The sequence below is a fragment of the Pieris brassicae genome, chromosome Z (assembly GCF_905147105.1).
Source record: "Pieris brassicae chromosome Z, ilPieBrab1.1, whole genome shotgun sequence".
NCBI lineage: Eukaryota > Metazoa > Arthropoda > Insecta > Lepidoptera > Pieridae > Pieris > Pieris brassicae.
In genome coordinates, this window is record NC_059680.1 from 3,582,168 (window position 1) to 3,607,632 (window position 25,465).

General features: G+C 33.4%; 1 protein-coding gene across 2 annotated transcripts in view; it reads right to left on the minus strand.

The window, feature by feature from the left end:
- Positions 1-25,465, minus strand: part of LOC123718458 (alpha-1,3-mannosyl-glycoprotein 4-beta-N-acetylglucosaminyltransferase A) — a 42,647-nt gene that overhangs the window by 13,531 nt on the left and 3,651 nt on the right. Inside the window, exons 1-4 of one of the 2 annotated variants that reach the window (XM_045674966.1) lie at positions 8,966-9,094; positions 7,241-7,366; positions 2,375-2,487; positions 885-987 (exon numbers count right to left, since the gene is read on the minus strand). In XM_045674966.1, the coding sequence (XP_045530922.1) occupies positions 885-987; positions 2,375-2,487; positions 7,241-7,361 (337 nt within the window). In that variant the 5' untranslated portion in view covers positions 7,362-7,366; positions 8,966-9,094. Of the gene's footprint in view, positions 1-884; positions 988-2,374; positions 2,488-7,240; positions 7,367-8,965; positions 9,095-25,465 lie in introns of those variants that run through there. The other variant, XM_045674965.1, reaches the window with a different exon arrangement.

Consider the following 25,465-nt stretch of genomic DNA (forward strand, 5'->3'; position numbering starts at 1 on the left):
CCAGCTCCTTAGATATGAAGAAGGCCACCAGCTTATCAGCGATCTGTACGGCTTTCGTGGTGGTGGCTCCGATGGTGTCAGCGATACCTTACACATAGATAGCCTCAGGCAATTGAGTAGGCGCTGGCAGTCAGTTTGGAAATAGCGAAAGCCTTCGATCGGGTGTGGCTCCCCGGGAAAATATGCTACTGGATTTCCAGCTTTTTCGCTGATCGAAGCATCAAGGTTGTCATCGACGGAGCATGTTCTGACCTTAAATCCGTGAACGCTGGGGTCACACACGGCTGTGTCCTATCCCCGATCCTGTTTCTTCTGCATATGATATGCTTGCAACATATCATTGATATGTGGACGACAGCCCAAGGGACACTTTTTACACTGGCCGTGTATGTATTTCGCAGGCAGCAGTCGATCAGTTACAATTCTCTCACTGGAGTCCATCTAATAATCCCAAGAAAACACTTTTCCCTTAACACCCTTCGAAGAAACTTTTTACCATAGAAAGTGTACATAGGAGTCGTTCGGATCCTGCACCTGAGTTTCACAATCGTACGTCAAGGCAAAATAAGAAATTCCTCTACGTCCCTCATTCCACAACTGAGCATTTTTAAGGCAGTTTGCCGCGCACCACCACTATGTGGAACCCAATGTCCGCTGTTTTCCCGAACCATTGCGACTTAGGGTCCTTTAAGAAAACTGCGTACCAATTCTTAAAATGCCGCCAACGCACTTGCGAGCCTTTTGGCAATGTGAGTGTCTATGGGCGGCGGTATCACTTAACATCGGGTGAGCCTCCGGCCTGTTTGCTCCCTGTTATACAAAAAAAAATATAAAGTCGCTGAGACTTTATGGTTAAAATAAAAATATTGTAACTTTTATCATACCCGAGCTGTTAAGCAGAGTTGTAACGTCCGGGTTTATTGTATTTTGGTTATCATTAACAGTTGGACGCTGTGAAACATTGATGGAAGTGGTTCCAATTTTGTGCTGTAAAAAGAGATTAAAAATAAACATTGAAATACTGAAAATGAAAAATTATTAGAAAATATAGGATAAATCAAAATAAATCAAATCAAGACGTCAAACTGACATGAACAATAACATGATGTGATTAATGAAGTAGATAAGGCACAGCGGCGAATCTTTAACATCATGATACGCTCACTAGGACCAGTTTACGTTAAGCATGTTAGATCAACGCCATCGCGATTAGTGCATTTTAACTACTTCACAGACTTCAGCCACACGGAAACACTACGTATGCATTGTGTACGACGAAGTTTATCATGTGTTTGACGTAAACTAAACTTAGGCTGCCGAGTGAACAATGTTTCCATAACTTATTAATTGAGAAACATTCCTTTCAACTAATTCATCTTTATTGATATGTATATCGCATGCCTCAGGGAACAAAGTTGTAAACCAACTATTGCGACTGTTTTAATGTTTTCAAATTTTTGACTTCCTACTATACTATAACTGTACATTTTTTATATTTTTTTTGCAAAATATTTTATTAAAATACACGACTATGTTTTTATTCTACGGAAATTATTTTGTGCATAATGTTATTAAAACTCGTTTACCAAATTTTTCCTTCCTGAAATAGATCGCAACAACCATAAAGATAGTTTTTGTTTAGTTTGTAATTTTACCAAATAATCATAGAAGTTGATACGATAGTTTAAAAACATAAAATAGTGGTAATCTTTGTTTCTCCAACGTTCTAGACATTCGACAAAATTCGCCGTCGTATTGTGTCATCCGTAATTATGTTTAAACAGTGAAACAATAGTAAAACGCTTTTTCTCTTCCGTCTAATTAGATAAACGACTGTAAATATATTTTTAACTATTAACGCTACATACATAACAACAATGTATAGATCGACAATTGGTATAAAATAACTATCATTTGATATAATTGTAGATATATGTTATGTACTTAGTATCTTAATAATAATACCATCTTTTAGTTCTCCTGAAAAAAGTTGATTTTGTTTTTACGACTTTGTTCCCGATAGCTAGCGATATCACCAATGTTTTCTTACAACCGTATACTGACATGAGAGGGACAAAAAGTATTAGGCGTATACGTCTGTTGAAGGTTTTAGTGGAAATATAATTTAAACTTATTTCAAAAAAATTTATTGACGTATTAATACAATTTCTCATTTCTCTTCACGTAAATTTATTAAGTATTTAACTTAAAAAGTTGAAAAACAATTGCAATAAGCGGTTGGCCTATATGACAATAAATTGTGATTATGAATATTCAAGAAAATGTAAAGAAAAAATATTAATAAGAAAAGAAATATAGAAAATCCAACTCAAAACACGTCCACCACCGCCTTCATATATTAAAATTAATTTACCTCCAAATTAATTATATCCTCCTGTCGTGCCCTGTATAAGGATTCCAAAAATTTAAGATGTGTTTGCATTTCAGCTATTTGAGTTTGAACCTGGAACTCGTGAGGTATCCCGGCTGTAATAAGGTTTTAAATTAACTAACTTACTCGTATAACGTCATTATCTCCCTTGCTATGATTTTAAACTGACGTGAAACATCACACAGTTCGTGTGAAAAATTCTTGTAATTAGATAATCATTCAGGATCCTTATTTACGGTCTAACGTGTGATAAAATGTGTTGATTTTCGGGAACGTAATCTTCCATATTCTTATTGATTTAAGTCATAATTTACTCCATATTTTCCAACTTGGAAAACAGTCCAAGTGTCATCAAAACGATTAAAATTTTGAGATATGTTTACGCACAGATGTTCCATGTATATAATGTTGTAAAATAAATTAAGATAAGCCGAGTGAAATAAATAAAAAACCTAATAGAAAGAAATAACTTTCCTCGGTAATTACACTGATTACAACTTATAATTCTGGAATGTTATAAAACAATTAGACTGGAGCGAAATGAACACATTACTACCTAGAGCCCCGTATTCAACCAATTGTAAAGTTTTAACTAAAGTAAGAGCAAATGTATTTACATTATTCGCCACTAAAGTAGCTATGGCAATATTGTTTTATATTACTTATATATAATATAGAATTGTTATTTTTATGTAGGCCAACATAAGTAATAAACTTTAAAAAACTTCTCAGTTTCGTTTGTTGCTGGAAGCAGGAGGGGGGTATTATAATACTGGGCTGAAAGCCTACCTGATTAAATAAGTGTTGTGAGTTCATAGCAGTAAGCATAGTAGTCATAGTAAACGGATTTCGAGACACTCAACTCAATGTGACTCGATATAATTTATTTGCTTAATATGTGAATTCGGATACATATTTAATTAATTCTGACATTCAAAGGCCTTTGTGTAGTGTCAATAGTGTTTACAGGAACAGTTTGATGAACATTCTGTTTAATAAACAGAAGCCAATATATTACTGAATTGCATTTTACATTGAAACGTCAAATTGCACCAGTGAATCTAGTGATAGATTTTAACTGTAATGGCAATTTGTATATGTTATATTAAATTCTCTGTACGAATCGGTGACTTCAATTACGACGGTATACGAATGGATTTTTCTATCTAAATAGGCATTTAACGCTCTCATTGTGAGGGTAGACATCGTGACACGTGGCTTAGACACAAGTGTCGACGACATCTGTCAGGCACAGTAGTGTGTTCCCGTATTTGATATTTAATATAAAAATAATCTTAGTTGCGCAAATTTAGGACTTTGCAGTTATCCTAAAATCTATCCATTTAATTGTGAAGCCTTTTCTATGCGTACAATTCCCTACAAAGTCGAAAACGACGTCTGAATCGTTCAGATCAGTGCACTGCCGGTTGTACGGAGCTGTGATTGGACATTAAAAAATCGCGTCAAATAGCCCCTTTCTGATTGTTTAATTGATTTATTTTATCAGGAAAATTGATTGATTTGTTGATTGATCGTAATACAAATGATTTTTTTCGGTAACTTCAACATTTGTTTTCACAACTTCAGTTTATGCATGGCGTAATGGTTCTTGGCCATTTATTAGAGTCACGGAGAGCCTTCGTCCGCTATAGATCATTTGAGAACTACTTGTTGTTTTTGTTGTTGTTGTTTATTGACGTTCATAAGTGTACATTGTGTTGCTTTTATGAATTAATGATTTATTTATTTTAGAACGTCACACGCTATTTAAGGAACGGTTCCGTAACTGAATGGCTTAATTCAGCGTTAACTAATAATCGACTGTCCTTATATCTGATTATAATAAAACATTTAACACACGCACTAGACCACCGAAATCGCTTTATAATATATTATAAATATTTGTATTTTGGATAGATATATAGTTCAGTCTTTTCTAACCGGATTTAAAAAAAATTCTTACAATTCCCATATTATCAATATTTATCTCCAAAATTATTTAAATTAGTATAGTCCAGCTGTGTAAAATTCGACAAAGCAAAGGTTAGTGGAATACCTACAATGCAGTTATCTGTAATTACTGAATCATAACCTTTTATTCCCAAGTAATTAAATCCAATTCACATTAAAAAGCCACTACGATTTACTAAAGTTAAATTAAACAAGATGTAAAAATGGCGCTAGATCCCTTTGCCTTCGGAGTTCTCTGGATATGTATCGCGTTAAAGTTATAGCCCTTTCAGGTACTGAATGCACACGCCATCGACTAAGGCATGAAGATGTTTCATTAGTTGCATCCATTAGTGCCCAGCCGTAATCCCAATGCAACCTCAGATTTGAGTGATGCACGCTTAATGCACAAGACCAACACTGTACAAGATGAATACCCAAATTAAATAAAGAGATGTCGTTGAGAGAGTTAGTGAGAAATATTAATTAATTGCAACTCACAGTAATGAAATAAAGCTTCGTTCATTTTGGATTTTAGAACAATTATTCTCGCAAAATACATTAATTAAATTTATTTTAATTATATTAATGCACCGGCGTTTGAGAGGTTATGAGCATTACAAGGGATTTATTTTGGAATCCTATTTATAACCTAATATCGCTGTAATAACAGAACTAAATTAATCTACTTTAACCAATTGTTTGCGGTTTATCAAATCAATTATAAGCATTAATTTGGATTTACGTTTGCAAATTTTACAGGATAATGGGAACAATACAGGCGTTTTTTTACGTTAATAAGTGTACATTGTGTTACCTATATGAATAAATGTTTTTTGACTTTGTCGTTTATGAACGCAAATGTAAATTTTATAAATGTAAACTAAGAAAAAAATTATACAAGCCACAAAACAGTTAAAAGTTAAAAACAGTTGTTTCTTATTTCAATTGACCTTGTATTAGTAAAACAATTTCATTTACAAAGTGTAAATTAGCTTATTTATGAAGTCTAACATTTAGAAGTTATTTTAAAGAATCCATGCGTTAGCATATTATAAGATTATATAGAATTGTTCAGCAATAAGAGATGTACTGGAGTAATTTGAGTGCGGATTTAAATGCTTATACATCCGTTAGTAAACACGGACGCCACTACAGCCCTGAAATTAATAGAAAAATATTTCGTAAAGCTTGGTTCTTGGTAACTTCAATATATACAAATTTTACCCGACTATACACGTCACGTCATCTATTCAGGCTGCAATATGCCATGACTTCGTTTGTCTATCAGAGCCATTGAAGCCGAACACAATACCATACACATCTATCAGAATATGTGTATTTGTGTGTGGGCCTCTAACAATACAGTGCAATTATCTGGAAACATTAGCTTCGACACATCCACAACGGTACAATAGGTCCATTAGCAACTCTTGAAAGGATCTTAATATTAAAATAATTAGCTCGGCTTTAACGCACTTTAGGTGCATCTAAGGTAAAAGACGTCACAATACATTAACTTAGTGGAAATGGGGCACATGGGAAGAGAGGCAGAAAAGTGGTCCAAGAAAATATTGAACTGCTGCCCAAGGTACGATAAACGCAAAATAACAACACTTTAAAAGGATAAACCAGATTAAGGAATCAGCAGGTAAGGAACATGGTAGAGTGGCACAGTGCAGGAATGGCGAGATTTGGAGGAGGCCTTTGCCAAAATCGGACACAGAAGACTGAGATGATAGAAGTAAAAATGTATATACGTAATAACGTCTATGAGAGTTAAAATCTTTAACAAAACTATACATTTTATGTATAGTGATATGATTTCTCAATTCTCAATTTTCAATAGATAATGTCCTATAGTTTCGAAGGACCAATATTACTATCAATTACGTAAATGTTGCTGAGTTTCGATATGTAACAAAGTTAATAAAATCCACCTGAAATAATTAATGTAATTGACCGCATGTCAAATTATTATTTTATCAAAACCCTTTTGACGGGCTTCACTGTACTCGTAATATACATTTTCAATGATTGGTTGAAATTCACTTACCATAGTGTCGATTTAATAATGATGCCACGACCAGAACCGATTTTGAAAAGTTCTTATAATATTCGTAAATCTGGCTCGTTTCGAAGTAAGCTTATGTACGTAAGATGCATATAAAAACTATTTAGTATCACGGCATACGGTTTTCAATAAAAATATAAACTGTTTAATTAAAATCGGTAAAAATCTACATGGAAGATGGAAGTCGGTGAAAATTCTGTTTTTCATTATAATTTATTTCCAATATCCGTTTATTTTGGTAGACGATATCGTTCATGAAAATACTATTTCAATATTGAATACCATAATTTAAGCAATATAATCGATGAGCTTAAAAGGACGAAAGGATAAAAGAGGACTTACAAAAATATATTTATTTTTAATCATTCTCTGTGCACTCAAATCATTTTATTCCAACATTATTTTAATTTATTATGGTTAGCGGACCGTGATAAACACACATATAACAGTTATATCGTCTCATAATTGGATTTTTTGTGTAATAAAATATTTTTTTAATAAAAACATGTCTAATGAAATACTAATACAATTCTTGGATAGATATGTCGTTCCGACTTAGGTAGGTTTAACTAGAAAGAAACCGCCGTTTTTTTAAACTTTATATTATTTGTTATTATTGCTTTGATGAGCAATAAATATAGTAAGTTCAAATTAATATAGGCCATTTTAAATATATGTAAAAATTGAAACTCAAAATGGACTTCTGGAGAACTCATCTGGCTTTACTTTCGTTTGGTAAATATAAGTACGACTGCGGTTTCTATTAACTAAAAATGTTAGTGGTCAATAAATGTATACCTAAACATAATTGGAGGTTCACTTACAATATCCAGATGTAACAATGCCGATGGTACAAAGAGTCCCAGCAAGCAACAGAAGCATGCATACTAGGAGCCTCTTTCTTGGCAGGTGGCAACAAATGCCCCGCCCACAGCCAGGCGCCATTTTAGCTGGAACAAACAAAAAACTCAAATTATTAGGATACACAGTGAAGAATTCAAAAGTGTTTAACAAATATTTTTAAAGCGACGTAATTTTGCCTTCACGTAACATGAATATCATTTGCCATTTCTCTTTAATAAATCCTTAATACAAATACATAAATCTGAGGTATTATTTGTTTAATGCCTCAATGGTGAATTCGAAGTGTGAAAAGTATTTTTAAATTAAGATAACGAAGCTAATAGAAGACGCAAGACGAAAACGTTGCGTTCGTTTTTGGACAAACGGATTAAATGCTTTTGAAAAGTTACAATCGAATCGAATGCACAATTGTTTATCTTTCGTTCTACATTCCCCCGGGTCTAAGTTCTCAATATTGACTTACGTATGCAGAATAGAAGATTACCACCTAATGTTTCTTTATATATCAAAGGGATTTTGAAAGCTTCCGTCGTCTTCGTATTCCGATACATATCTTAATAGTTTATTATTATGCGCTGTAAGTAAAGTTGTATGACCACTTATTTCATATTAATTAATTCTGACAACTGTACTCAAATTAATTGAATACATTCCGAGTAGATGCATATTAAATTGAAATAAACAAAAGCAATGTATTATTGCAATTAATTAATGGTCAGCCAGTTCAATAATTCTCAAATAAACATCAAAGAGAGAAATGTTGTAAATTGTCGATTCGCTGTACCTAACCTTTGATCATTTTCATGATTTTAATAACGGCAGCCAATCGTCCGTATTAAAAAGCGAACTTTCCTAGTGTTATAATTAATAAGGTACAATATGGATCATTTAATACGTTTTTTTTTAATTCGTTCTGCCATTTTAGGGTTGAAAACTTCGAGTATACTAGAATATTAATATTGAACTAAAAGTTACTTTTAAAATACTGTTTCCGACTTTAAAAGAACTAAGGAGTATATTTGACACGTATTTTATTCATTAGTCAGCGTTTTTGTCTTACTAAACCAACGTGGTTATATATTTGAGACATATATTATACATCATATATCATCATCATCTCTATCTTTACACACACACAAAAATATACTAATCGCGATCGTTCACTGCTCTAAAAGAAATTATACTAACCTCAGTACATTAATAAAAAAACTACCGACATTTATTCTAATATTTTATACATATGTTGCAACCAAATTTTACGCAACAACCGCGATGTAAATTTGGGCTTCACGTAACAAATTTAACAGATAAAAACTTTGAAAGTTATGTATAATATGCGAATCGGACAACATCTATTTTTCATTCCCCTTAATGTTAAGTGTGTTAATCCTAAATTTTATTTTTATACAATAATTTTTTTTTTTTGATACAGCATACAAAAATACATACAACGCTTAATTGGGGTGAAAATCTATGATCAACCTCTATTTTATATTTGTTAATTATAAACTTATGACTTGAAACTTGAGGTTTATATAGAGAAAAAATCACAGTAAAACCTAAATATATTATATTTTAAACTATGAAACCGACCCAATGTTTTGTGTTTTTGCAAACACGTGGTATCAAACCTGTGTTAATACGGTAACGTATTATTAACTATGTAACACCGAAAAGTTTCATACCAATTTAATGTTACTTGCTGCAAAACTGTTTGTTAAACTCGATAGGATGTCACCATCAAAAATCCCGTATAATCCAGAATAATGTTGAATACAAAAACAGTAAAAACAATTGTCCCCACAGGTGTTACACGTTAAGTTAACGGACGAAATACTGTTATCGTCTTTGCGTCTTATCAATAAAATCGATAACATTATCTTTACAATTGTCCACCAATCATTATGTTATCTAAAATTATCATTAATTCAATAGAACTCGAGAGTTTACCAGCTGGCTTACTCGGTCAATAAGGATTTCTTAATTCTGGTATTAAACACTGTAATCATTGTGTAACATTCACACGTAATTCAACACATAATACAACACATAATACACACAGTTAATAATTATTAAGTGTTTGAAAAAAGTACTTTACTTCTATAATAATACTAGCCCACTATGCCCCCGCTTTCGTTTCTCTTTTACGATTTACGACTGATTTTACTTAACCTACCTTTTTAGTACATACCAACAAGGAACATTTTGATACACCACCCCAGAGACTGCTCGGTTTTCCGGAAAAAACTTTTTAGGTTTTACTGTAATATTTTCTCTATATAAATCCCAGAGTTCAAGTAATAAGTTTTTAATTAACAAATAAAATAGGGGTTGATCGTAGATTTTCAGCCCAGTTAAGGGTTGTATGTATTTTTGTATGTTGCATCATAGAAATGTAAAAATAAAAAATATTGTCTAAAAATAAAATCAAGGAGGATGAAAAATAGATGTCTGATTCGCAAACCTAACCGATATGCTCACAAAACTTCAGTCGGTCGAGCCATTTCGGAGGAGTTTAATTATAAATGTAACGAGCATTTTATATATAAGATAATAAAGAAGAATTTGTTTTGTATGGTGACCTGCTATTTAAACACAAATTATTCTTTTACTCTGTTTTGTCAGAGAATATCACGCTCGCCTACACCGCTGAGAAATAGAAGACCCTTTGGACTGTCGCGTTAAACTATCGCCTTAGAACGTCTAGAACGTCAGCTTATTAGAGACTGTCAGTACGGCTTTCCCGCGGTTGCTTAACTGGTGGCATTGTCTATGCCTGTACGTATGTATATCTTACACATAGATGAGCAGAGGCAAAAGATAGCAAGGGTCAGTCAGTCACTGGTACTTGGATCAGAAATAGGTTTAATTTTAACGAACTACCCACCAATTTTTTCAGAATTTTGGCGGATCGTATTTCAAACGCATAAATCGCTCAAGGACTGTGTCCTAACTCCGACCCTATCACTTCCGCTGGGACTTTTAAGTGAGACTGACAGACGGGAGAGAGATTTAGAAATAATGCGGCATTTTTAAACTTTTCCGCCTGTAGGATACCGTCGCGAGTCTTCTGGCATTGTGGTAGTCCATGGGCAGTCATCAAATATCGAATCAATAGGCTAGGCTTAAATTGTTAGTTTCCGAACATTCAATTAACCGCGAAACAATATCAAAATCACAATTGATATACGTTTCAGATTAATTAACACGCAAATTCTGCGTATGTATGTGATACGTAAAATAATAGAAATGCGGTAACAAAAGCATACTGAAATATCAGACGCAATTCACACTGATATCAGATCATATTCTGAATTCTTCAATAGGCTTCGTCGATATTTACAAAGGTATTCTGATCGCGTGGCCAGTCGAGGAATGACCATTGGCATTATATAAAAAAAGAATTGAAAATAATTTCTTGTGTGAGTAAACTTTTGTACAATTATGAAAGTCAACAAAAAACTAATGTCTCTAAATGAATTGTCTTGTTACGTAACAGTTTGCTCTAAAGAATGGACATTTAAAAAATATCCTGAATATCGACTTTAACAAATACATATATACATAGTTTTGTGTCTAAGTTATACAAGTAATTAATATAGTGTTTTTTTTTATAATGAATATTAGAGATATTTCAAATTATTTTTTCAGTCGTTGTTTCAAAACAGCTAATATAAGAAATATAAATGCATATTTTTCTTTTAATTAAAGACGTCAAAACACTGTTACATCTAAAAGCTTTTAATGTAAATAACTTGAAGCAAAAATACCTGGAATCTATTAAAAAAATCTATCTCGACAAGGTCGTCCTGTCGTGATAATTATAATCCTTTTATCGAAACAGCCTGCAGGGGCGTATTGAAATTCAATTTTTAATAAATTACATGAAGAGTTGGGTGAGAATTATGAAAATAGAAAATATTTCTTAATAATAATATTTTCTAGGATCACTCCTTCATCATATATGGCTGTTAGGCGATGGTTGGACGCAAATTGATATATTCGACTGACATGTAAACTTCCCACAGGCCGTGTTTGTCTGACCGTATGAACGCGACAACCTCAAAAACTACCACGACAGATGGTTGATTGGTTTCACGAATAAGTATGATTTCTCAGGATCTCGATGTGCAATATTGGTTTTGTGTATATTGATTTGTACGAAGGGCAGTCAAAACGTTCGCGGAATGGCGGTGTGCCTTATTGATAGTTCGGGAAGAGGCTAGCCACTGTATAAAAATTGAACAACACGCCGTTATAAAGTTCGACTGTAATTTGATTCCAAAAATGAGGAAAGAACTGCGTGGATAAAAGTTTTGCGACGATGATGAAGTGAAGTCGACAACTTCGGCCTATTTTGCCGACCAAGACAAACTTTTTTTTTCGACGGTATTAATAAGTTATTTGACAGATCTAATAAATGTAGAAGGCTTAACGGAGAATACATTTAAAAGGAAAAATAGGAAATGTTTCATTTCAATACCCTTCCCTGTCATTCCGCGAACTTTTTGACCGCCCCTCGTAAGTCCCACATAGTCTAAACAGTAAGCTTATGAGTGCGTTGTCTATCAATCTGTGGTCAAAGTGAATTATACCCATTGTTAGACATCGCAAAATGCAATAGGACTTATTAGTATAGAAATATATCATTAAGTTGTGGAGGTAATCGTTATAAATAGCTTACTCTGAGGACCAGTTACGACGTCATACTAGATTCCTGTAATTTGTTTGAATAATTGATACTCGGCCTTACCACGAAGTTTATAGCTAGGGAGCTGATGGGCATAATATCTTTATGATTTGCGCATATAGCAGACTTTTTTAATAGCGATGATTATACGATAAGGCATACTAATGTCTGCCATCGTAATGCGTTGTTAATTGGCACCCCCTTAAAAATGTTAAAAACAGGTATTGGTACTATATCACTTCCTGAAATAAAAAGGACTCAAACATTTCTAGTTATACCTTTTTAATATTTAAAAATATTTATATTACGCGTACGCTTGGCAGACCTGCAGTGTTCGTTTAAAAACCCTACGAACGACCTGAGACAAATAGACTGCTTTTTCTATTAAGAGCGTTTAAAGTGTCGACAAAAAAAGTGTGACTATATCATTTGCTCGTGTCTGCCTCCTTGAGTGTTGTTCATTTTGCTCTATAAATGAAGCAGACACCCTGGCCACTGATATTCTAAATGCAATACTTTTGATTTTTTTAAAATGTTTTAATTCTTATATTTACTTTTTCATGTTTTTTGCGGATCGGAATTTTTATAAGGTTCGCCTGTCAATAAAAAATTCTAAACAAAAATATAGTCATACTTAGGTAATATCAATAATAAGCCACTCATTTTCGCGGTTTTCAACGGACTGTATTGGTTAATCCTATGTACAATGTCTGCCCATAGCTCGCTAGCCCCTAGCTATTATATACTATAGTTTCGTCAAGTATTCGTATACGTTACACTGCGAGTATATTTATTATCTTCCCTTTATTTCCAAATACTCTGAGTATATATAGTTCTTAATAATTATTATTATTTATTTGCAAGAGTATAGTACAAAAATATTATGATGGAACAACAGGCACTTTGGCCATAAAAAGGTGGAATGAAAAGTTAGAATTTTACATAGAAATTAAATATTCCTATACATAATAATCATTAATAGTCAATTCTTATAATATTTAACACTACATCATTAGAATATTAAAGTATATTATTACGTTATCATATTAATATTAATTATAGTATTTTACTTAAATAATCGTTAATAGAGTAATATTTGATTTTGGTAAATTATTAAAATTTTGATATACAAAAGATGTTTCTCCTCTACAATTCCAGTTAAATTTTTGGCATAAGCAATTTGTCCTCATGTCTTAATTCGGCAGTTGGCAATTTCCGTTAACTAAAAATATTTTTTTTGTATTTTTGTTCTATTAAAGACAGTTCAAGAAAATACATACAGGAAAGAGATACAATTTTGAGCTTCTTTATCAAACGCAACTATCAAGATAATCTAGAAATTGCTGTTTACTTTGACTGAATTTCCCATACTATACTTAAATATCTAAGTATAGATATATCACGTTACTTTTGATAACTTCAATTATACAATCCGTTTGATATTATTAGATATATCAAATTTATGTTAAAAACTATTTCAAACTCCTCATTTTCCACGTCGGATCAGTAAAATATTCCCGTCGAGAACGTCCGATTTTATACAATTAGAATGAAAATTACATTGCCAGAGTTGCAAAGTCAAAGCGAATCTCCAACACATGAACATCGCTTTGAGCTAAATATTTCACGAAAAAAGGCTATGAAAAATTATGTCAATAAGCTAACGTAAAATGATACGAAACAGTTCCCAGTTTCTGTGTAACTAGCTAGCTTTGCAATATCCTCGAGCTGGTTGTCTTGATAAAAAATACACTGCAAGCATTTCTGTGTTGGATTATTTGTCTTTAGTAGTATTACTCAAGTTGTATAAGTTGTGTAAATATATTCTGTGCTAACAATCCAGTATACGACATGATGTGATACGTAGCTCGACTCTTACTATGAATTGTGCATTCGAACCCTTTGCAATAACGTATTATCCGTAGAGAAATTGGTACAACAGGAGAAGGTGAACACTCCCTGGCGTCCCTACAAGAAGTATTTACGGTAATATTATCGACAACGTCTTCGTTGTCATATTCAAGACATGACGGCTGCCACACATTGTCCTTTACACCACGGGCGAGTCAAACCGCATAAAGAAATAAAAATCGTCGCGCTTCCAACGCTTGACCCCGTCAATTGACATTAGGTACTCATAACTGAAACATGTTGCATACTGTCTAATTAATAAGGGAGACGAATAAGTAATAAATGTGTTATGCATGTTCCACCCTCGGTACGCCGGTGGCGTCGGTGCCTATTGCTTTACATTTTGAAACCTAAAGCCAGTCAACCCACTGAAATTTTGTCACTTTAATTTGATTGATGTTACAGCATCGTTCAGAGACTGAATGGGGCCGAAAGAAAACTCAACGGTAGTAGTAAGTTTAAATGTTGGCTGTTTTTGATCCCGGGATAAGTCGGATGAGGGATAAACTGTCGGGTACTGAGTATGACCTCGGGAAACTTCAGTCGTGACGTTTGTATTACACAAAATCCAATAATATTTTTAATAGTATTGTCTTTTGTTAACATAGCTTTTACACATTAAGATAACACTTTTTAAACGGATTGAAGCTATGTATTATGTGACCACGCACGCTGAAAAGCACACGAAACGTCGGAAAAAAATAAAATTTAAAATTATGTAAATAATTATAAGTTTTTAATAATAATACATAGCAAATTGTTTATTGTACTTATGAACGTCTATTAAAGTTATATTAAGTAATTTTTTGACTACTGGTAATTATTAAGAAAATAAAGTATCTAACATTAACAGTCAGTTTTCAAACTATGAACGGAACGAACTTTTTAATCGGCAACTGGTTTACACGATGCTCGTTAAGAGCTTTTATATTGACTTAATCGCTCCAGAGTTGTTCAAATCAAAAAGTTAAAAAAAAATGAAAACTTCTATTTTACAGACCTTTAACTCTTTACGTGATATTGGAGTGCTTAATGAATAATTACTGCAGTTAACGAACAGCGCAACACAAAGATTAGTTGAGAGAAATCAAAAGAACCACTGATATGAGAGTCTTTTGTCTTATTATTTTACAGACATGTAGATGACCAGTCAGTGTCAAGCCCAGAATGCTTACTTACTCGGCTATTAAGATAGATAAATGATCACCAAATAGATACAGGAATCTGAGTCCGGTTAAAAAGGTTTTAATGCTGATTTCCAGATCCCGGATATGGTCTGGCGTACGAACTTCTACTGTGTATCCGGCTACCACACTACATTCCAGGCAAAGTTGGTGTGACAAACTTCGAACTTTGATTAACTCGAATTGAAAAACTAATCTATAACTACTAGTAATCCAATATACTAGTAGTCCAATCTAGTAATTAAAATTTGACCCTCTTGTTGACGGATTAATCTGAAATATGGAATCCGCTAGTGATATAGATTTGGAATCATTGTCAAGATGGCCGCCGCTACTAATGTTTTAATTGTCAGGAGAAATCCTTTTAATAAAGAAGCATTGTATTAAGTAAAAGGAATGAGGAATATGTAAGGCAATAAAAAATAATAAATTTTATTTCCGTTACCTTATACAAAAAATACATTTAAAGAAACATGTTACATAATTAATTAGGCAAGGGGCGGCCTTATCGCTAACAAGCGATTACTTTCGGGCAACCCTAAATGGAACAATAAAAATAATAAACTATATAACTAACTACTAAACAAAATAACATGCAACACTAATACTAAAACAACGTATTATCTAAAGAAAAAGAAAAGTTTTAATTTTTCTAAATTTTAATTAATGAAAGCTTTGGGTGTGAGAAATATATATCAAGTCAACAGCAATATTCTCAATACGACTATTTTTCTTTGTTTGATTAAGGCCCTAGATTGATGATAGTGGTGTGATGACTGGTACCTAGAACCTACCGAATTATCTTTAAGCATTTACCTTGCCTTACATAATTTTATTGTTTATTTTTAATAAAACTGTTTAAATATTTACACGCGATTTCTTCGAGAGTTCTAAGGCTAAGGCTTTAAGGGAAATGAATAAATATTCGGCTAATGGTTAAACGACGAAGATATTGTTTTTAGTGATGAGCTTGTGCATTGATTGTCTTAATTTAGACTAAACTAAACCAATACGTAACTTAAGTAACCGGTAACTCCAGGTTACCGCCGGCAACAACCTTAATGTTCCGATCGGCCAAAAAAAATAAAGATTCATTCTCGCGCCATCTCACGGGTAGTCCATAAGCTGGACGTTTTGAGAGAAGCGCTTGTACCAAACCCGATCGAAAGCTTTCGCAATGCAACTTAACGCCTGTACCTTTGGACTCTACAGCCACTGCCGCTCGGCGTGAGAAGCTAGCTGAACGACCTCGGCGAAACCCGACGGTCAAGTAGTCAGTTGGTGGGTTATTTTAGAGAAGAAAGAAGTGGTGGCTATAGGGCGGTAGTGGGACGGACTAGAGCGTTCATCACTTTTAGGGATCGGATGAATTAAGGCGGTCTTCTAAGAGATTGGGACAAAGTCGCGAGAGTAGGATTGCCGTAATAGACACGTTATACACGGAACTTTTATTCATGGGACGTATTCTGTCTTGTAAAAGTATATAACAACGTTCTAGTAATTATTGAAAAAATATAGCATGAGTATTTAATAACACAAATTACTATATTAAACAAAATACATAAATAAGTCACCATCATTAAAAATGTCTAGAACATACTACGATTCTATATAAAAAATTTGCACTGGATACTGAAGTATTTGTGATGGATGTTGAAAATTCACAGTTGCCATAACATTAATATGTTACCTTTACGTGTTTAGCCGGACTTACATTAAGAAACGAAAGTAGTTTCGATATATGCGAAAGTAGTTTCGTAAAATAATTAGTGTCGTGAAATCCACAGTATCGCAGTAACCATAATCAGCTTCAAATCCATATTTTTCTATATTCAATGTAGCAAAACAGATGCTTCTCTAAAGCTTAAGAAAAGACTATTAAGAAAAAAAGACGATACTGGATTCGAGGATGGTTAACAAGAAATGTGGTGGTGGAATGAAGTTTAGTATTTGAATTAGCAGATGAAGATCCTGAGAGCTATATAAACTATACTATTCGAATGAATAAGATAAGAAGATAATCTCTAAGATTGTTTTAAGTCTTTATCATACGAATTCAGGGTGGCATCAAAATACATACGTTTGCACAGCACATGTGCTTTCGCGACACTAGTTCCACGTCCCATCTTCATCATAAAAACATGTTGCATTTTATTCCACCAAAAAATCACGCAGGGCATGAAACTCATTTACATTCATGAAATTAATGCAAGCATTACGAAAATATTTAATTACACGTGAAACTGTTGGTAAAACTAATGTCACGAAATTAATTTCATGACACTAATGTCTCAATTCCGACTTTACTGTCAATATTTTTCAGTTTTATTTTATTTGGCTTACGGGAGGCAAACAAACGAAAATAACAAGAAAGTATTTTTTGCCAAAGCATAGGACAGTGAGAGTCCTAATGAAGAATTAATGAACGTAATCATAATATATATAAATCTCCTGTCACGATGTTTGTCCGCGATGGACTCCTAAACTACTTAACCGATTTTAAATTAAATTGTCACACCGTGAGCAGTCTGGTCCAACTTAAGACGAGAGAGACTTAGAGATAGAATAGCTTAGATCTTTAATCATAGTTGCAATTTTATTTTATTGCAAATTATTTGTCTATAATTAATTGACAGTCACAATTATCTGTTAACTCCAAAAGATTCTAACAGATGTCGATACTTTTAGACTGGATTGAGTAAGTAATCAATAGATGGCACTGCTATGGTAAACCGACAAACGTGTCATATAAGCTACAATTCAATATGATGACGTGTTATTGAGGCTAAAGTATAAATTAAATTTATTTTGTAGTAAACGAAATACCGTGAAATTGAATTATTTCTACTTTTTTAATTTTTGGTGTTAGCATAGCCAACCACGTGTTACTTAGACCGAAATGTAAATCAAATTCAAATTATAGTGACGATAATACAGTGAAATTATTCTTTCGTGTCACGGTATTAAGACTAACTAAAACCACATTAATGAGAAACTAAGTTCCCGGGGGCAGCTAGTATATTAATAAATGTTTAATCATTTATATTGAAATTGGTTTCTTTTAACATTTCAAATAGAAAAGCTGGTATCATAGGATTCCAGTACTGTATTTATTCAAGAACAGATACAATAATTGAATTCTATATTTTAATTGAAATACCGTGTAGGCCAGCTGTAAGGACACTAAAAATATATTATTTTTATATTTATCCCAACTAAAATCGCAGGTTTATCAAAGGTATCTCGATTCGAATGTAGACAGGGACCCTGCAGAATTAAAATATGTAGCTATATTCCATTTATGAATTCATGCAAGTCAATATTCTTATATAACAACGAGCAGAGGTGTCCGTTTCCCTTATAGCCCCGAACGAGCTAAAAGGAACAAACATCTCTATTTCAGTGTCATAATTGGATTTCCATAGCAACCAGGCTGACCGATGACGTCCTCTATGTCCATCTGTCTCAAACAGATCAAACAGATAATAGTATTGTAGCCCTCGCATGCGCAATACAAAATATTATAAATTGTAAACTCGGAAACACGTTTACAAGTCATGAGAGTTTGCAAATACAGGGCTAGGCTCCGAATATGATTTTGTTCCATTCGGTGTTGAGACCCTTGTTCCGTGGCTAGCCAACATTACAGGAGAACGAAGAGCTGGCAGCTACCTCGGAGAAAGAATTAGTCAAGCTATTCAAACGCTGCCAGTATCTTCGGAACCTTCTCTAAAAACTCTTTTTAATAATATATTTTATGTTATAAAAACAATAAATAAAATATTATTTTATGTTCTACATGGATTACTTTATATACGGTAATTATATTAGTACATGTAAATTATCTGGAATAAAATTTATCAATGTCATAATTATAATCGAACATTGACAGCAACTATACGATTATATTTTTAATGTTGTTTTGTATTATGAGCTAATTATGTATAAAAATAACTATTACCATTTATTTGTAATTATGTTGATATATTATTGAATTTTCATATCAGAAAATGTGCTTGGTTTAACAATACACTTTACTCGAAAGTATTCTGGTAAAAGATATAGAAAATACTCGTAAATATTCTACTATCTTTTTTGATACTTATGAATATATGACTTGGCTAATATCAGAATAGAAGTCGACGGCGAATGTCAGGCACAGGAAGCTGATCACCTACTTGCCTATAAGATTGGCAAATGATCATGATAAAGAAATCTGAGGTTCAGATCTGAAAAGGTTGTAGCTCCAATTTTTATTTTTATGAATTATATATAATAATAAAAACTATAAGTATAATTTCGCGAGTATTTAAAACATAATGCTTTAGAACGCTTTGATAAAATAGTTTTCAAATATGCAAGTCCATAAAATAATTAACAATGATATTTTTTAGGAAAATTAAGACTAGTACAATGAAGATATTAGGATGAAGTTCGATTCATACAAAACATTAATCTTAATAATTTTGAAAAAAAATTCTAACCCATTATTATGTAATCAACCCAAAATATTATGACAAACGGGAAGGAGATCTTCTGATGTTAAGTGTTACTGGATACTGGCCCATGGATATTGCCAGAAGGCCCGCAAATGCGTAGCAAGCCATTTAAGAATTGGTACGGCTCGGAAATACCTCTGTGGGCAGCCGGTTCCACATAGTGGTGATGTGCGGAAAAAAATGCCTTAAGAAACGCTCAGTTGTGAAATGACGAACGTCGCGGTGATACAGATGGTATTTTGTATTCTGCCTTGACGTTCGATGATGAAACTCAGCAGGTGCGAACAACTCCTCTGAACACTCTCCATGGTAAATGCGGTAGAAGATGCAGATAGACCCCACATCTCTACGCTAAGGGATTAAGCCGCACGGAAAGTGACAATTCGAGCGGAAGGAGCGTTATAGGGGGGAGCTCCCGCCCATAGGTGAGAACGGTACTCCATGTGTAGCTGAGTTTGCGCTTTATAGAGTTGCAGAAAAACATTAAATCCCTGCCTTTGCAAATATTTTAACATTATCCACTTTTGACATGGGCCTCCCCTCTGGGTGTTCAATTCGTTTATTTTATTGTATGATCAAGCATAAGTCCTTCGAACTCATTTTATTAAGTATAATATAGGGTTTTGTAATCAGATGAACGATTTTCCGGATATTAACTGAAAATTCTCACGTGAGACTCGCGCGTTGAATTTCGCTTATAGTTGACGATTTATCAACTTATTTTAAACGAATTCAAAATCAGAATAAACTTAGAAACACAATTTATTTATAGAGGTCCCTTCCGAGTGTATATCTTCGTACAGTTTGATACATTTTAGTTTTACTTGACATTTCAACTTTTTCGGGGCGATTCAAGTACGAAAACAAGTAAGTATGAAACATTTTAAGCGGATTTTTTCTTCTAGCAATTCTTGGCTTTTTCGTTCACGCATTTTTGTAAAGAATATTAAAATGTTAACAGCTGCTAACTCTCAGATCTCTCAGTGATGTAGTTATATAGAATTTGACAGTAATTTTAATTTAATTTAAAACGCGAAAAATCTATAATAATATTACAGCTTTTTTTAATGTTTAGTATACCAAAGAAAATATTATAATAAACATTACGGGATTATTGTAGGATTTTAACAACCGCTTTATTAATTTATTGTATTTATAGAGACTCCAGTCCGGACTAGTAAAATCATTTAACTAATTTTTAAATGTAATAATTATTAAATGCGTTGCTATAATTTACATTTTTAACAACATTTACATTCCGTCCGCAGCATGCATACAACACATGCAGTCCGGAGATGCAAAAATCATTTAAATAATTTTTAAATTGATTAACTATTAATCGTGTTGCTATAATTTAATTTTTTTTTAATTTATTCTAATTAGCACTACGGAATGATTTTAGGACTTTATGAAGCGCTTTGATAACTTGTCGTATTTGCAGTGGCCGCAGTCCGGAGATGCAAAAATCATTTAAATAATTTTTAATTTGATTTATTATTAATCGCACTGATTTAATTTAGATTTTTGTCAAATTATTATAATTAGCACTATGGAATTATTATAGGACTTTAAGAAGCGCTTTGATAACTTGTCGTATTTGCAGTGGCCGCAGTCCGGTGAAGCAAAAATCATTTAAATAATTTATAAATTGAGTTATTATTAATCGCGTTGATTTAATTTAAATTTTTGTCTTATTATTACGGCTCCTTGTTGTTTGCGCGATTACTGAAATGTTTTAACGCCAAAATTTAAAAGTTTCAATTCGCGAGTAGCTAAAAAATGCACTTTATTTGAACGCGTTGATAAAAAATATAATTATTTTGAATATTAAAATTAAAACAGTAAGACGCGATTCAACTTGTTGCCGAAAAAGTCGCTTAATACCGACAAACCCGTTGCGCTATATTTCCTTAAATCACGTAAAAATTATGAGGAATAAAATAAGAATAAACAATAAATTATTTATACATAATATTAAAATTGTAAGTTTAATTTTTTTTTGACACAAAGAACTGACCTTCCTTGGTGGAGAACTCGTACACGTCACTATGCACTTGTTGCACCCGAAAGGACTTGCTACCGGAGCAGTCTCAGACCAACTACCACGGTATTTAAAAACTAAAAATGATAACTAATTGGCGCATGCGTATTATTGCAATTCCGTAAATCACAGAAAAGGACTCTATGCACCAACGTTATGGGCTAATTATCCACCTGCAGCCACTGTCCAATCAAAATTTGCATCTTAAATCGCACAAAATAACTATTTTGCTATTGGCTCGTCCTATGTGTGGATAACATGGCGACTGCAAACGAAACATTTCCAGGAATATAATATACAAGCCCTTTGAGCTGTTTCGTTATATCGAATATCAGAATTAAATTTTAATGAGAAATTTATTATTGTTGCGATATGCACATCATGCGATATTTGTATTATTATATTCATTTCATAGTCTTCATATCCGTTATTTACTAAATAGTAAAAAGTAGAATTGTAAGTACTTTTTTTTGTAACATTTACGTTTACCACAATTGTCATGTATTTTAGAAAAGATGGCTAGTAACATATATATTTAACTTTAATAAATCATTAAATAATACTATTTCTTTCACGGCAAGACTACGCCCTGACCGGGCAAGGTTTCAGTAAATTGAAAAGTGGCTTTTCTGCGATTTCACTCTAATACTTAAAGTCAAAAGTTTTCGAACAGCCTCTGAGACTTGATCTCTAACTTCAAGCTAAGGGCTTTTCTCAGTATTTCTCTACTTGATCGAATTTGAAGTAAAAAGATCCGTAGGAGTACTAAAGTCAAGGACATAGCAAAACGGTCGTATAAGCTTTAATGTCAATGGGTTGGGCACATTGCCTGAAGAACGGATGGGGTTAAAAAGTTCTGGCATGGCGGGCGAGGAAGCGTTGGACGACCTCGCAATAAGTGGACAGATGACCTGGTGAGAATGGAGGGAAGGCATTAGACAACAGGCTGAAACGAACGAAGTCTACTTATAAAGATAAATAAAACGTTTCTTGATTCCGAGATGAGCGAACAATAAATACTACACAGAATATATAAATCAAAATATATGAATTCTATATCCAACACAAACAATTATAAAAAAACGAGGGTAGTGCACACTGGCGTATTCATTATAGGCTGAACTACCCGCGTAGTTTCTCTAAATTCTTCAAAGTTGAAATGAATTGAAAACTCCTGAAATATACCCCGGCTAAGCTGTTCAGTTGCCTATACAAAGCTCTTAGGATCCAATACCAAAAGTAAGTACCGGCAGCCTTACCCCGTAACATCCAAATAACTGTTCGTAACAGTCTCTATTACGAGTGCAGTAGGCGGTATCGTAGTCTGATGTTATATACGTAATTTTCAACACAAAACAATTATTTCAAATCGAACCAGTAGTTCCTAAGCAGAAAGAACCAATTCTTCACTGCATTATTTATTTTTCTGTTTATTTATAGAGCACCAGGCAGACGGGCACAAGGCTTATCTGATCTTAAGTGATACTGATGGACACTCCTCCTGCCAGAGGGCTCACAAGTGCATTACCGGCCTTTCAAAATTGCTACGCCGTTTTCTTTAAGGAAGAAAATGCTTTTACGTTACTATTTTGTGTATTTTACCACTTAACATCGCTGTAAATATATTACTAAAAATCTACAGTGTTTGATGAATCTTAAATCCAATCATTCATCAGTAAGTTAAAATATGATTTTTAAACGAATAACAAAACCCGACGGAAGTTAAGATATTTTTTTTAATGAAGTAAAATCTATAAAAAGTTAACGCAAAGATGCGTGGACTTCATGTACGTGTAGAATGATTGTGAGAAGTCATACATGATTCAGTTTCTCGTGCATTCATTCAGAGAAGTTAGTGAATGGAACTCATGCGCTACATTCCCAAGAACCCATCCCGTTAAACCGAATTTGATACTATTAGTGACGTTTATTGTATTAGATTCAAGGCAGGTGTTGAATTGCAGTATCCTGCTCTTGACGATTGACGAATTGACACATCGTCATTTTTTTTTATAATACTGACACTGCTTACTACACATTGGCCATTTTATTGTCCCCAAGTGAAATTTGTTTAGGAGTACTATGGCCAGCGGGTGATAAGTGTGTTAAAAACATTTAACTTTGATAATGGACGTTGCAAAGATTGTCCATTTCTTTTTATTTAATATTATTATTTATATCGTAAGGGTTTGGCCTATTTCGTTTTAAAAAGTAAGTGCGAATTCAATCTCAGTGTCTCAATACTACAAAATCTGACAGCTTCTGTGCAATAATAGTTTATCTTTTAAATATTTTATTAAAATATTAACTTTGAATGTAGAACACTATTAATACACGTTTTCCAGACCGATTCGATTACAGCGGCAATTATCTTGAAATTGGCACCAAATATCAGAATATATATTGCACATGTGTGTGCGCTGACACTGCTGTGCATATATTCCTTTAATCAGATGAGTCCTAAACGTCACGAGATCTGGATCGCCCGGATTCTGCAACTTCCGATAGCAATATATATACATTCCGAAGTATGTATGCAATTTCGGTGAAATTCTCGCCATAGCGCTGATATTGCAACCTTGGGAACACGCGAAACAAAAGAAGTTGGCATATAGCCATCGGGATTCAGTATATCAAAGGCACCAATTCCTAACTTGGTGATTGCACTGACATTTCCCTACTAGGTATTTCACTCCGAGATGTGATGCTTGACAGAAGTCCAGTTTATTTTTAATAATTCGTTAAATTGAATAAAGTATTGTCAAACGGAGTGCCGTTCCAGTCGTGTTGTCGGAAAACCTTGAATAACAAGTGCTAAACATTTTAACTTCAGGTTAATTAACTTCTATGTACTGTGTGATATGGTGATGCAATGGCGGAAAGACAATGTACATATGTTACTTTTGACAGGTTGAAACCTTAAAAACCGTTAAAATTCTCGTCTCGTATTATATTTAGATGAAATATATAATTACCGAAGCTAATAAATGTACTACCCGGTCAGTTAGTAAACAGTTTAACGGTAATAATAATAACCCAGTGGCGCTACAACCCAATTTGGATCTTCCCCCAGGATTGCAACGTCTCCAACCTACTAAGCTGATAACAAACATAATTTGCGACTGGAATTCGAACCGCAGGAGTCAGAGTCCCAGGAAACCATGGAAGCCAGTTTATAAAGTAGCTACTAATGTTATAATGATTTAATACATGATAGTAGTTACACCGAACCAAATAAAAAAACAAGGACCATTAAAAATTTGTAAACCGTAATATTTACCGAGGCATATAAAATAAGATACAGTCAGTCTGAATCAAGGGATCGCGATCTCATTTTCTCTTTTAGAAGTTCCTCACTAACCCGAGTTTCTTACAGAGTTACAGAAGGGGTCTATCTCACATATAGAGATCTATAAAACTATAGAAACAATAACAGACACACATTTGCTTTGAAGAAAATAAGGGTCCCTCGAATTTTAAGAATGAGGCATAAATGGATAAAGTTATATGCGTTTAATTGTCGCTTATAGAGGTATTTACAAGTATCAGTCTTATAGAGGTTCTCACGTGAAAAATGACGTCATTTCTGGTTTCTTACTTTTTTTTAGGAGGGCAAAATGACGGGACCCGTTAAAAACTTCTCTACTAGAGTTTTCTCTCTTACCCAGTTGTTAGGTTTGACTGTATATTAAATTACTATATACATGTAACGTCTCTCGATTTACGGTAAACTTCCTAAAGCGTCGAAATCATTGGCTTTGGTTGGTTTAACTTGTCTTTCATACAATGATACACTCTACATAGCATTACACCCACTCTCAATAACGACAACAATTGACTAATAAATTATTTTTTATGTT